General features: G+C 42.6%; 1 protein-coding gene across 3 annotated transcripts in view; it reads right to left on the bottom strand.

Annotated features, from left to right (window-relative positions):
* The window catches only part of LOC118392854 (kinetochore protein NDC80 homolog), a 49,689-nt gene that overhangs the window by 24,458 nt on the left and 13,002 nt on the right, over positions 1-12,229 (bottom strand). Inside the window, exons 4-18 of one of the 3 annotated variants that reach the window (XM_052461071.1) lie at positions 12,086-12,212; positions 11,744-11,916; positions 11,235-11,337; positions 10,736-10,825; positions 10,560-10,653; positions 10,341-10,441; positions 8,466-8,610; positions 8,020-8,225; positions 7,715-7,867; positions 7,535-7,624; positions 7,346-7,438; positions 5,347-5,477; positions 4,719-4,821; positions 4,436-4,549; positions 2,884-4,241 (exon numbers count right to left, since the gene is read on the bottom strand). In XM_052461071.1, the coding sequence (XP_052317031.1) occupies positions 4,239-4,241; positions 4,436-4,549; positions 4,719-4,821; positions 5,347-5,477; positions 7,346-7,438; positions 7,535-7,624; positions 7,715-7,867; positions 8,020-8,225; positions 8,466-8,610; positions 10,341-10,441; positions 10,560-10,653; positions 10,736-10,825; positions 11,235-11,337; positions 11,744-11,916; positions 12,086-12,212 (1,726 nt within the window). In that variant the 3' untranslated portion in view covers positions 2,884-4,238. Of the gene's footprint in view, positions 1-2,883; positions 4,550-4,718; positions 4,822-5,346; positions 5,478-7,345; positions 7,439-7,534; positions 7,625-7,714; positions 7,868-8,019; positions 8,226-8,465; positions 8,611-10,340; positions 10,442-10,559; positions 10,654-10,735; positions 10,826-11,234; positions 11,338-11,743; positions 11,917-12,085; positions 12,213-12,229 lie in introns of those variants that run through there. The other 2 variants (XM_052461072.1, XM_052461070.1) reach the window with 2 other exon arrangements.

The raw sequence follows: 12,229 nt of genomic DNA, 5'->3' as shown, positions 1-12,229 counted from the left end.
TGAATGCAGGAGTGAGTCATGCCCATTAATGGGCACCAGATATGAAACAGCCTGCCGTGTGGGATGACTCACTGAGATCCCTGGTGTTTTGATGAGCTTCACGTCATTAACCAGAGTGGCAGTGGTGGAAAAACTGCCCAATTGTCAACATTGAGTAAAAGTGAAGATAACTTAATAGAATATGACTCAAGTAAAGTGTGTCACCCAGTGAAATACTACTTGAGTTAAAGTAATTGGTTTGAAATATACTATCAAAAGTAAGTATCAAAAGTAAATGAATTGCTAAAATATACTTAAGTATGAATACATAAAGCATACCAGACTGCACCATTTTCTTGTTGTTGTTTTTAGCTTGGGTCATACTCCAACACTGACATCATTTACAAACCAAGCATGTGTGTGTTTAGTGAGTCCGCCAGATCAGAGGCTGTAGGGATGTTCTCTTGATAAGTGTGTGAATTGGACCATTTTCCTTTCCTGCTAACCATTCAAACTGTAACGAGAACTTAGTCAGGGAAAATGTATGGAGTAAAAAGTACATTAAGGAATGAAGCAAAGTAAAAGTTGTCAAAAATATAAATAGTAAAGTACACATACCCCCAAAAAACAACATAAGCAGTTATTTTGTCACACCCTGACCTTAGAGATCCTTTTTATGTCTCTATTTTGGTTTGGTCAGGGGCGTGAGTTGGGGTGGGCATTCTTTGTTTTCTATTTCTGTGTGGTTGTCAATCAGAGGCAGCTGTCGATCGTTGTCTCTGATTGAGAACCATACTTAGGTAGCCTTTTCCCACCTGTGTTTTGTGGGTAGTTATTTCCTGTTTGTGTGTCTGCACCAGACATAACTGTTTCGGTTGTTGTAGTAGTTTAATGAAGACTACAGCCAGGGATGGACTGGGACCAGAAATTGGCTTTGGCATTGTTAACACAGAGGAATATATACTGTATGTATATATGTGTGTGTATATGTATGTGTGTGTGTTTTTTAGAGTGCTCTGCTCAGAGGCATAGCTAACCGTCATAATGGGGGTTTAACAATTGACTCATCAGTGGCGTGGTCTTCTTGAGATGTCTGCAGACAATGATGAACTTACCACATGCAAAGGTATCAGAGAGCAGGGTTGTTTACGTTAGTGCACAAAGTAGCAAAACATTTTGGAAAAAATACAAATGTTGATTTCTAGGGAATACACCACATCGACCCAAAATAATAGTCCTGTTCCATTTCATTATGTGGTGCAGCCTAGAGTATGTCTGACTGAGTATGTGGGTCTAAGAGGAAGAAGTAAATGTAGGTACAAACCAACAAACTATTTAGGCCGTAGTTTACATCGTATTGCATGGACTAGACACTGTTGTTGTTATGAGTGGGTAACGTGTCTATATCTGAATAAGTATGACTGGCAAAAAACAAACATGGAAATATCGGGTGTCATGATGTTGCCCTCTTTGGATACAGTGAGCACCATCCCCCGCTCTCTGCCTCTACAACCAGACTGCTGTAGTCAGAGTTGGTCGTATATTCCTGAGAAGACCCTGCCTCATGGCCACACAGTATAAGAGACAGAGTGATTTTTCATAGAGAACAAAGGAACAAAGGAATTTCTTCCACCTCACAGAACAAATGTCATGTTCCGGAGAAGGTATAAAAGATCGATGAAGAATCCAGCTACGATCTGGTCCGTTTGTTACAACTTGGGGAAGCTCATGGGAGACGGTGTAGCCACATTACCATAACGCTGTTTATATAATAGCCTCAGATATGAGGTTTACATCTAATTGTTGTATAAGATGATTGAGTGAGTATGATACTGTTTGTAAAATTGTGTAATGTGATTTTGGACTGTTTAATGAAGGAAACTCCAATTCCCTTTTGAGTTTAACTAAATCAGAGGACCACACCTGAGCCCAGTTTGGGTCAGGCATCCTGGGACAGCCCCTTTTCTGCAATTCCGAATAAAACCCAACTTTGAGAAATTCTGTCAGACCATGTTTCTCTCATTCACGGGAGTACAAAGGTTGCAGACCATTGCTGAATCTTTTAACCATACCACGTGGTTAAACTCTTAAGACTATCGATACCGACAGAATAAGAACAAGTCTTTGATATTAATTACTAGTCTGCAGCTAAGAATTCGGTATCATTGAACACGAAGAACGACAACCGCCGAAACATCCATCCTATTGCAAATGAGTGTCACTATGAACAATACACTCTAACAACAGAGAGGGAGAGATTCTACATTTACATTTAAGTCATTTAGCAGACGCTCTTATCCAGAGCGACTTACAAATTGGTGCATTCACCTTAAAGAAACAAACTTTTCACCAGCGATCAAGACGACACAGAGTAAATATATATATATTGATTGCAATCGTTCCCAAATGAGTGAGTGTTTATGTGCAAAGGATTAGCATTTCTATTGTTATAATGATCACTTTGTAGTGACTTCTTGGTCGACCACCACTTACTTCCCTTTTGTCCAACAAGCCGCGATACCGGTTTTGCCCACCAGGGCACATTCTCCTATCATTTCTTGTAACCATATGTACGGTTTGTTTATGCATTTCTGTGAATTACTTAGTAATAAATTAATTATTTAAGACAATTGATGTATGGATGACTCATAGTGAAGACTGGGTTTGTGCAAATAACCAACAATTTCCGACGTTTGGAATGAGACTAACGTGAGTAAATAATTCATTGACTCAGATATGAAAATATCTGGAAAGTTATTTTAGTTTTTTGAACATTTCTTGGTGCCCCGACTTCCTAGTTAATTACAGTTACATGATTAATGAGTTTGATCGCTTAATACTAATTACAGAGATAAATGCTTTGATAAACTAAGTCTTCAATTTAATGATAGTAAAGACACGACATGGGGATACATATCTTTATTTAAAGCATCACAAACTGCAGCGAAAAACAAACCATAATATTCACTACCATTCAAAAGTTTGGGGTCACTTAGAAATGTCCTTGTTTTTTAAAGAAAAGCAAATTTTCAGTCCATTAAAATAACATAAATTGATCAGAAATACAGTGTAGACATGGTTAATGACTTGTAGCTGGAAACAGCAGATTTTTTATGGAATATCTACATAGGCGTGCGAGAAATTGCCAAGAAACTGAAAATCTGGTACAACGCTTAACAGAACAGCGCAAACTGTCTGTAACCAGAATAGAAAGAGTGGGAGGCCCTGGTGCACAACTGAGCAAGAGGACAAGTACATTAGTGTCTAGTTTGAGAAACAGACGCCTTACAAGTCCTCAACTGGCAGCTTCATTAAATCGTACCCACAAAACACCAGTCTCAACGTCAACTGTGAAGAGGCGACTCCGGGATGCTGGCCTTCTAGGCAGAGTAGCAAAGGAAAAGCCAGACTGGCCAATAAAAATAAAAGATTAAGACGGGCAAAAGAACCCAGACACTGGACAGAGGAACTCTGCCGAGAAGGACAGCATCCCAGAGTCACCTCTTCACTGAGACTGGAAGTGATGGTTGCTGATAATGGGCCTCTTGTACACCTATGTAGATATTCCATAAAATACCAACTGTTTCCAGCGACAAAAGTAATTTACAACATTAACAAGGTCTTCACTGGATTTCTGATACATTTTAGATTATTTTAAATTAACATTTTTTTGTTGCTTTTCTTTCAAAAACAAATACATTTCTTTGTGACCCCAAACTTTTGAACGGTAGTGTATATTTGGCGGCAGGTAGCTTAGTGGTTAGAGAGTTGGGCCAGTAAACAAAAGGTTGCTGGAACGAATCCACGAGCTGACAAGGTACAAATCTGTTGTTCTGCCCTGAAAAAGTAAGTTCAGCCACTGTTCTCCGGTAGGCTGTCATTGGAAAATAAAAATGTGTTCTTATTAACTGACTTTCCAAGTTAAATTAAGGTTAAATTAAAAAAATATTACAGCCGACCAGAAACTGCTGTAATGTAAATGTAGCCTTACACTGCCCTCTAGTGGCTAGACAGATGAAACACAAGACAACAATAAAATACTTTACAAAGATAGGTTTAACTGTACACCCATGATCTAACCCAGAGGTACTTGAACAAAGTAAAACTCCTATTGAAACATGTTTTCTACCAGCAACCAATACAGTCTTCCCATCTGGTCTCACAAGTTCCCAATGCTTTAGAGCAGTGACCAGGGAAACTGCAGAAGATGGTGCGGCCCTTTGGAACTGATGTTCTGCTCACCGTGGTCAGTAAAGACGTCACTTAGAAGAGAAGAAAAGCTGCACTCATCCCAACAGGCAAAACTGGTTGTCAATGATAGTTTCTGTTGTCACAACGTCACTAAACCAAGTTTTGCCCGCTGGGATGGTTCTAATGGAATGAATGGAATAACCAAGTAAAGAGTTAGAGCTCATGTCAGCTTTTATAGTAAAGCATGGAACTACATGCTATTTACTTTAGCGATGAAGCTCTCCATAATGTCCTTCATCTTCTGAATGTCCACCTCGTCCTCCCGGAAAGCTTCCGCGTACACCCTGTCTACTCGCTTGTGTTGATCCTCTAAGAATTTCTGGAAACGATCACAATGTGAATTTCAGGCTCAGTCATTGTCAAATCAAGTTGTTATTGTAAAAAGGAATATGAAGGCAAGGAATAAAATACATATTTAAATAAAGACGAGATGTGCACGGGGTCAGTGGCTTTGTTAACGACAGGTTAGGGGCAAGATGGAGACTGACCTCTACAATGGACAGGTGGTTGGCAGCCGTGGTTAACACACTGGCAAGGTTGTTAACCACAGTCCGCCGCTCTTCATTGGTTTCTTGCAGGACAAGATGGTACCTGTGGAGTAGAAAGACAAATACTGTGGTGGTGGTGGGGGTCTATTTTTAGATATGAACAATGACAACAAACTTCATGTGGTTGTGAAATAATTGTAAAGCCTTAAACATACCGTACGTAAATAAAGTATCAATGTCCGGGCCAGAACGGCTCTTAGGACAAGAGCATATCTCCTGTTTTTGTTGTGTGAGGCAGCTTGATGTACAAGCACACCCCCTGGACAGGACGCTAGTTTAACCCTTGTATCTCTGCACATTGTAAATATGGTATTGGAACTGACCCTGTATATAAACAGTAGCTTATTTACTGTCTCATGTTATTCATGGTTCTATTTCTCGTGTGTTTTTTTCCTACTTTACATTAGTATCATATTTTTACTACTGATATTTATTACTGCAATGTCAGTCAGGAAAGAAAGGCATTTCACTGTAGTTGTGCCCGTGACAATAAAACTTGAAACTAAGCCCTGTAGCCCTCAACATTGTGATTTGGTCCAAAATAATTGGTAGAAGGAGCACTACTCACTGTTGCTGTGCAGCTTTCAGCTGCTCCACAGACTCATCATAGCCCAGGGTCACCTTCTTCTCCAGCAGCTTGCGGTGAGTCTCCACAGACTCCATCTCAGCAGACCACTTCTGCTCCTCATGGGCCATGTCCTACAGACCACAGAGAGAGGGATGTCATTTTTATAAATGATAAAAAACACAATTTAACCACAGATGTGGAAACAATACATTTAAAATAAATGGCTTCATCAATAAGTGCATCGATGACGGCATCCCCACAGTGACCGTACGTACATACCCCAACTAGAAACCATGGATTACAGGCAGCATCCGCACTGAGCAAACAGCTAGAGCTGCAACTTTCAAGTAGCGGGACTCTAACCTGGAAACTTATAAGAAATCCAATATAAGATTGAGTCTTACTACACCGGCTCTGACGCTCGTCGGATGTGGCAGGACTTGCAAACCATTACAGACTACAAAGGGAAGTACAGCCGAGAGCTGCCCAGTGACATGAACCTACCAGGAGAGCTAAACTACTTCTATGCTCGCGTCGAGGCAAATAACACTGAAACATGCATCAGAGCACCAGCTGTACCAGAAGACTGTGTGATCACACTCCGCAGCCGATGTGAGTAAGACCCTTAGGTCAGCATTCACAAGGCCGCAGGGTCAGACGGATTACCAGGACGTGTACTGCAAGCATGCGCTGACCAACGACCAAGTGTCTTCGCTGACATGTTCAACCTCTCCCTGTCCGAGTCTGTAATACCAACATGTTTTAAGCAGACCACCATAGTCCCTGTGCACAAGAACACTATGGTAAACCTGTCTAAATGACTACCGACCCGTAGCACTCTCGTCTGTAGCCACGAAGTGCTTTGGTCATGGCTGAAGTCAAAATCAACATCCCAGAAACCCTAGACCCACTCCAAATTGCATACTGCCCCAACAGAGCCACAGAATGCAGTCCCTATTGCACTCCACAATGCCCTTTCCCACCTGGACAAAAGGAACACCTATGTGAGAATGCTATTCATTGAGGACAGCTCAGCATTCAATACCATAGTGCCCTCAAAAGCTCATCAATAAGCTAAGGACTCTGGGACGAATAACCTCCCTCTGCAACTGGATCCTGGACTTCTTGATGGGCCGCCCCCAGGTGGTAAGGGTAGGTAACAACACATCCGCCACGCTGATCCTCAACACAGGGGTCCCTCGGGTGCGTTCTCAGCCCCCTCCTGTACTTCCTGTTCACTCATGACTGCACGGCCAGGCACGAGTCCAACACCATCATTACATTTGCCGATAACACAACAGTGGGAGGCCTGATCACCGACAACAACGAGACAGTCTATAGGGAGGAGGTCAGAGACCTGGCCGTGTGGTGCCAGGACAACAACCTCTCCCTCAACGTGATCAAGACAAAGGAGACGATTGTGGACTACAGGAAAATGAGGACCGAGCACACCCATACTCTTATCGACGGGGCTGCAGTGGAGCAGGTTGAGAGCTTCTAGTCAAATGGCTACACAGACTATTCACCCCCCACCCACTCCCTGTTGTCATTTATGCATAGTCACTTTAAATAACTCTACCTACATGTACATACTACCTCAACTAACCGGTGCCCCCCACATTGACTCTGTACCGGGACCCCCCTGTATATATATTTATATTTTTTACTGCTCCTCTTAATTACGTGTTAATTTTATCTCTTATTCTTATCTGGATTTTTTTAAAACTGCACTGTCGGTTAGGGGCTCGTCGGTAAGCATTTCACTGTAAGGACTACACCGGTTGTATTCGGCGCATCTGACTAATACAATTTGATATGAGGAGAACAAGAAAAGCTGTTTCCATTATGGTCCTTATCAGACAATGAGCTGTATAGGAAAACCTTGGATGGACCAATGATTCACTTCCTGATCAATAAATGACTAACCTGTGAAGCAATTTTTCAGATGGGTTCCTGTATACAATATTCAAACATTTGTAATATTGAAAATATAACCCACCTGCATGTCTTGTTCGAGCTGCTCGTCGAGCCTACGGATTTGCTCTCTCAGTTGTTTCAAGTCATTCGCTTTATCTGAAATATTGGAATTCACCTGAAAGAGAAAAAGACCCATGTTAAGAAAAAAAACACCCCAGAAACGGGACAAAACCTTCGGACTTCTAAGAAACACAGTGAAATGTCTCGGTACCTGTTCTATGGACTCCTCCAGGCTTAGTTTCATGTCTGTCAGTCGACTACACTCCTCGTCCACATCAGTGATCAGTTTCCTCAGTAGTTGCTGTAGAGAATAAGCTACAGAATTAGGTCCAGATACAACACACACCTGTTGTAATAAAGCGATTGTTGGATGAGAACTAAATCGCCATACTTGAATCTGTGTTCTGCATTGAGCCATGGTGGACGGTCCGTATTCTGTGGAGGTCCTGATCTCAAAGTCGTAGCCGCATGCGTTCTCGGCAGACACAGGGATGAGCTTCAGTTTGCGGGCAAGCTTGTGGTACTCGGCCAGCTTCACTTCGGCCTAAATCATTAGCAGTGGTTAAGACTGAGAAGACTGTTCAGCACTGGCTCATAGCTAGCTAGTCATTTAAAAAAATATATTTATTGAGCCTTTATTTACCAGACAGATGAGTATAGAATGCAGTCGTATCAGGCCAGCATCCTGTTCCTTACCGTCTCCTTGGCCTTGGCCAGAGCGATCTCCTCGTTCCACATGTGCTGCTCGGCCTGCTCCAGGCTCTTGCTCAGGCTGTTGATGGTCTGCTGCAGTTCCCTCTTCTCCCAGTTGATCCTCTCAATGTCTGCGGGAGTGAACTTCTGGGTGGACAAGATGTGTTGGAGCCGGGACTCCTCCTGTTTTAGGGTCTCCACTTGCAGTCCTACACAGGACAACGTTTCAGGATTTCCAGGAGAGTAGCAATTTTTAAAAATGTATAATACATTTTCAAATTTAGTTTAAACAGGAAACGAGAGGAAGTGGGGACAGAGAGAGATGTGTCTAAGGGTAGTAGACCACATATACAGACACTTTAGAAAGAGAACAGTGTCCTGGAGGCTGCATCAATACCGCAAGACCAGCTAAACCACGAGAGTAGCAATGTTTGGTAATGGTTTTTTACCCGATGCTTCCATCTCCTCGGCCAATCCAGAGGCTTTGTTCTCCAGGTTGGCTTTGAAAGACTCCAGGTTACTGCGATAACTCTGCAGCTTCTGCAGGTCTGTCTGAAGTTTGACTTTCTCCGTTCTTTTGACCATCAATCGGTCCTGCACCAAAGTGAATAAAATGGTTACAAATCTAGTGAATCAAATTTGCTCTGTTCAAAAGTAACTGGCACGTTTGCTCATCGACTGCTTAAACTAGGTGAGATGTGTACAATATTCAGTCGCAGAACTTGGAAAAATCTATGAATACAGTGCATTCGGAAAGTATTCAGACCACTTGACTTTTGACATATTTGATACATTCTAAAATAAATGTAATTATTTTTTTCACCCTCATTAATCTACACACAACACCCCGTAAAGAGAAGGCAAAAACCATTTTTTACCAATTGTAGCAAATTTTTGCAAAATCAAAAACTGAAATATCACATTTACAAAAGGATTCAGACCCTTTACTCAGTACTTTGTTGAAGCACCTTTGGCAGCGATTACAGCCTTGAGACACGACAAGCTTGGCACACCTCTATTTGGTTAGTTTGTCCCATTCTTCTCTGCAGATCATCATCATCATCAACATCATCATCATCACCACCACCCGGGGCGGCAGGGTAGCCTAGTGGTTAGAGCGTTGGACTAGTAACTGGAAGGTTGCGAGTTCAAAACATCAGAGCTGACAAGGTACAAATCTGTCGTTCTGCCCCAGAACAGGCAGTTAACCCACTGTTCCTAGGCCGTCATTGAAAATAAGAATTTGTTCTCAACTGACTTGCCTGGTTAAATAAAGGTAAAATAAATAAAAAATAATTAAAAAAAATCACTGCACAGCTATTTTCAGGTCTCTCCAGAGATGTTCTATCGGGTTCAAGTCCGGGCTCTGTCTGTTGCCCAAAGCCACTCCTGCGTTGCCTTGGCATTGTGCTTGTTGTCCTGTTGGAAGGTGAGTCTTCGTCTGAGGTCCTGAGCAGGTTTTCAGCAAGGATCTCTCTGTACTTTCCTCCGTTCATCTTTCCCTCGATCCTGACTAGTCTCCCAGTCCCTGCCGCTGAAACACACCGCCACAGCATGATGCTGCCATAACCATGCTTCGCCGTAGTGATAGTGCCAGTGCCAGGTTTCCTCCAGACGTGACGCTTGGCATTCATGTCAAAGATTTCAGATCTTGGTTTCATCAGACCAGACCTTGTTTCTCATGGTCAGAGTCCTTTAGGTACCTTTTGGCAAACTCCAAGCGGGCTGTCATGTGCCTTTAACTGACGAGTGGCTTCCATCTGGCCACTCTACCATAAAGGCCTGATTGGTGGAGTGCTGCAGAGATGAGTGTTCTTCTGGAAGGTTCACCCATCTCCAAAGAGGAACTCTGGACCAAGGCCCCTTCTCCCCTGATTGCTCATTTTGGCCGTGCAGCCAGCTCTAGGAAGAGTCTTTGTGTCTTCAATTTAAGAATTATGGAGGCCACTGTGAACTTGGGGACCTTCAATGCTGCAGACATTTTTTGGTATGCTTCTCCAGATCTGTGCCTCGACACAATCCTGTCTCGGAGCTCTACGGACAATTCCGTCGACCTCATGGCTTGATTTTTGATCTGTCAACTGTGGGACCTTATATAGACAGGTGTGTGCCTTTCCAAATCATGTCCAATCAATTGAATTTACCACAACTTGGGAGTCCAAGTTAACACATAAAAATGTTCATCTTTGTCACTATGGGGTATTTGTGTGTAAGTTGATGAGGGAAAATATTTTATACATTTGATAATTAGGCTGTAACAGAACAAAATGTGGAATATTTTCCGAATGCACTGTATATACAGACCTTAGATTAAAAGGACAAACCGTTTGACTTTCTTTCTCCAGTCGTTCAACCTCATCACTCAGAATCCTGTACTTCTCCTCCATGGATGCGAGAAGCCCTTCGTCAACGTTGTAAAGTCTCTCTGTAAATATAAAGTTGGCGTTTTATGCGCTTGTTGCTGGTTATTTTTTTATGTGTTCATTTGGAAGGAAAAGGCACAACTCACAATTAAAAACAATGACTTTGTCATCACTGCTTACTTAGTTTAGCAAGATAATCTGCATCCTCTTCATCAAACGTATCCGCTCCTTGCATGAACTTGTTGTAAGTTTCAGCGGTGTAGTCCAGAAAGAGCTAGAAACGGAAGGGAGCGTCCAGGGTCAAATAGAAACCTAACATCCTAAATGGTTTTGTTGTGAGTAAGTTGTTTCTGTACCTTGTTGAACTCAACCCCGTCCTCAATCTCAGTGCTTCCGTCAGAGAAATCAGCAAAGAGCAGGTCCTGATCACTCATACAGCAAAAGACCTGCAAAACAACCAGAACAAATTCAAGGAAACATACAGTATTATACAGAGCCCCGACTGCATGGAACTCCCATCTTACATGGCGCAAGTGAACAACAAAACCTGGTTTCAAAAATAAAGTACCGTTCACAGCACAAGGCCTCTGCCCCATGTGACCTAACGTTGTTGTTCACGTATTGACAAGTGTAACTAATAGATGCACACACAATACATGTTTTTAAATATGTAAATTGTAAAGGATTTCGTTATGTCGAAGCCCAGTAAGACGAGTGGTCGCCATTGGCGTCGGCTAATGGGGATCTTGATAAAAAATGTTGTTATAAACATGCATTATTCAAACCTTCATTTAGACAGTTAATGTTATTAATGAGCTTAGAGATTAGGTAGTATTCTGCTGTACTAATACCCACCTTCACAGTATCGATGAGCCAGACAACAGCCCCCAAGACCTGTGGCCATGTATGTGGCGCCCCCACAGAGTACATGGAACTTTTGGAGAGAACAAATGGATACCTGCCATCAGAAATATACAGTCAGTATCATAGAATGAGGAATGGGCTAGCGTACAAAAACCAGATGCAAACAGCAAATGATCACACCTGAGTCCCAAATAGCACCATATTCTCTATATAAGGCACTACCTTTGGCCAGGGCCCATAGGATGCCATTTGGGACACAGACCCTTTTTAACATGTACGGCAGAATGAGCTCATTTAAAAAATGTTTTAATGTAACCTTTATCTAGGCAAGTCAGTTAAGAACAAATTATTATTTACAACGACAGCCTACCTGGGAACAGTGGGTTAACTGCCTTGTTCAGGGGCAGAACGACAGATATATATATTTTTTACCTTGTTGGCTCAGGGAATCGATGCAGCAACCTTTCGATTACTGGCCCAACACTCTAACCACTATTTACCCCAAGTCTTTGAGAATCCTGGGGACCTCTTCCTCCACTTTGGAGGTGGGCATTTGGAAGGTGGGGTCCAGGAGGCAGTAGATGAACTCAAAGATCTTTAGGAACTCCTTGGTGGAGGGCGACTGGAGAGACTTGACTGACATTGAACCCGGAAAGCCCTTCTCTGACAGAAACTAGAGGAGAACGAGGGAAATTGTGTCTTTGTGAAGGAGTGCTGATCTAGGACCAGGCCCCCCCAGTTCATAGAATCTTATTCATGAGGATGTAAAAGTGACAACTGATCCTAGAGCAGCACTCCTACTCTGAGATACTTTATAATGTGCGTATATTAGGAATCCATACCTCACACAACTGTCTGATGCACTGCTGAACATAGGCCTTATCGTGTAAGGGCCGGGGATCCTTCATCTTCTCTGCACCTCCAAAGGCTCCAAAGGCGCTGTTGCGAGCCATGCCAGCCCCACTGGTCCTGAAAAGAGTTCAGAT

This window comes from Oncorhynchus keta, chromosome 14 (assembly GCF_023373465.1).
Source record: "Oncorhynchus keta strain PuntledgeMale-10-30-2019 chromosome 14, Oket_V2, whole genome shotgun sequence".
In the NCBI taxonomy this organism is placed as follows: domain Eukaryota; kingdom Metazoa; phylum Chordata; class Actinopteri; order Salmoniformes; family Salmonidae; genus Oncorhynchus; species Oncorhynchus keta.
The sequence above is the reverse complement of the archived record's forward strand: the minus strand, read 5'-3'. Positions and strand labels throughout refer to the sequence as shown.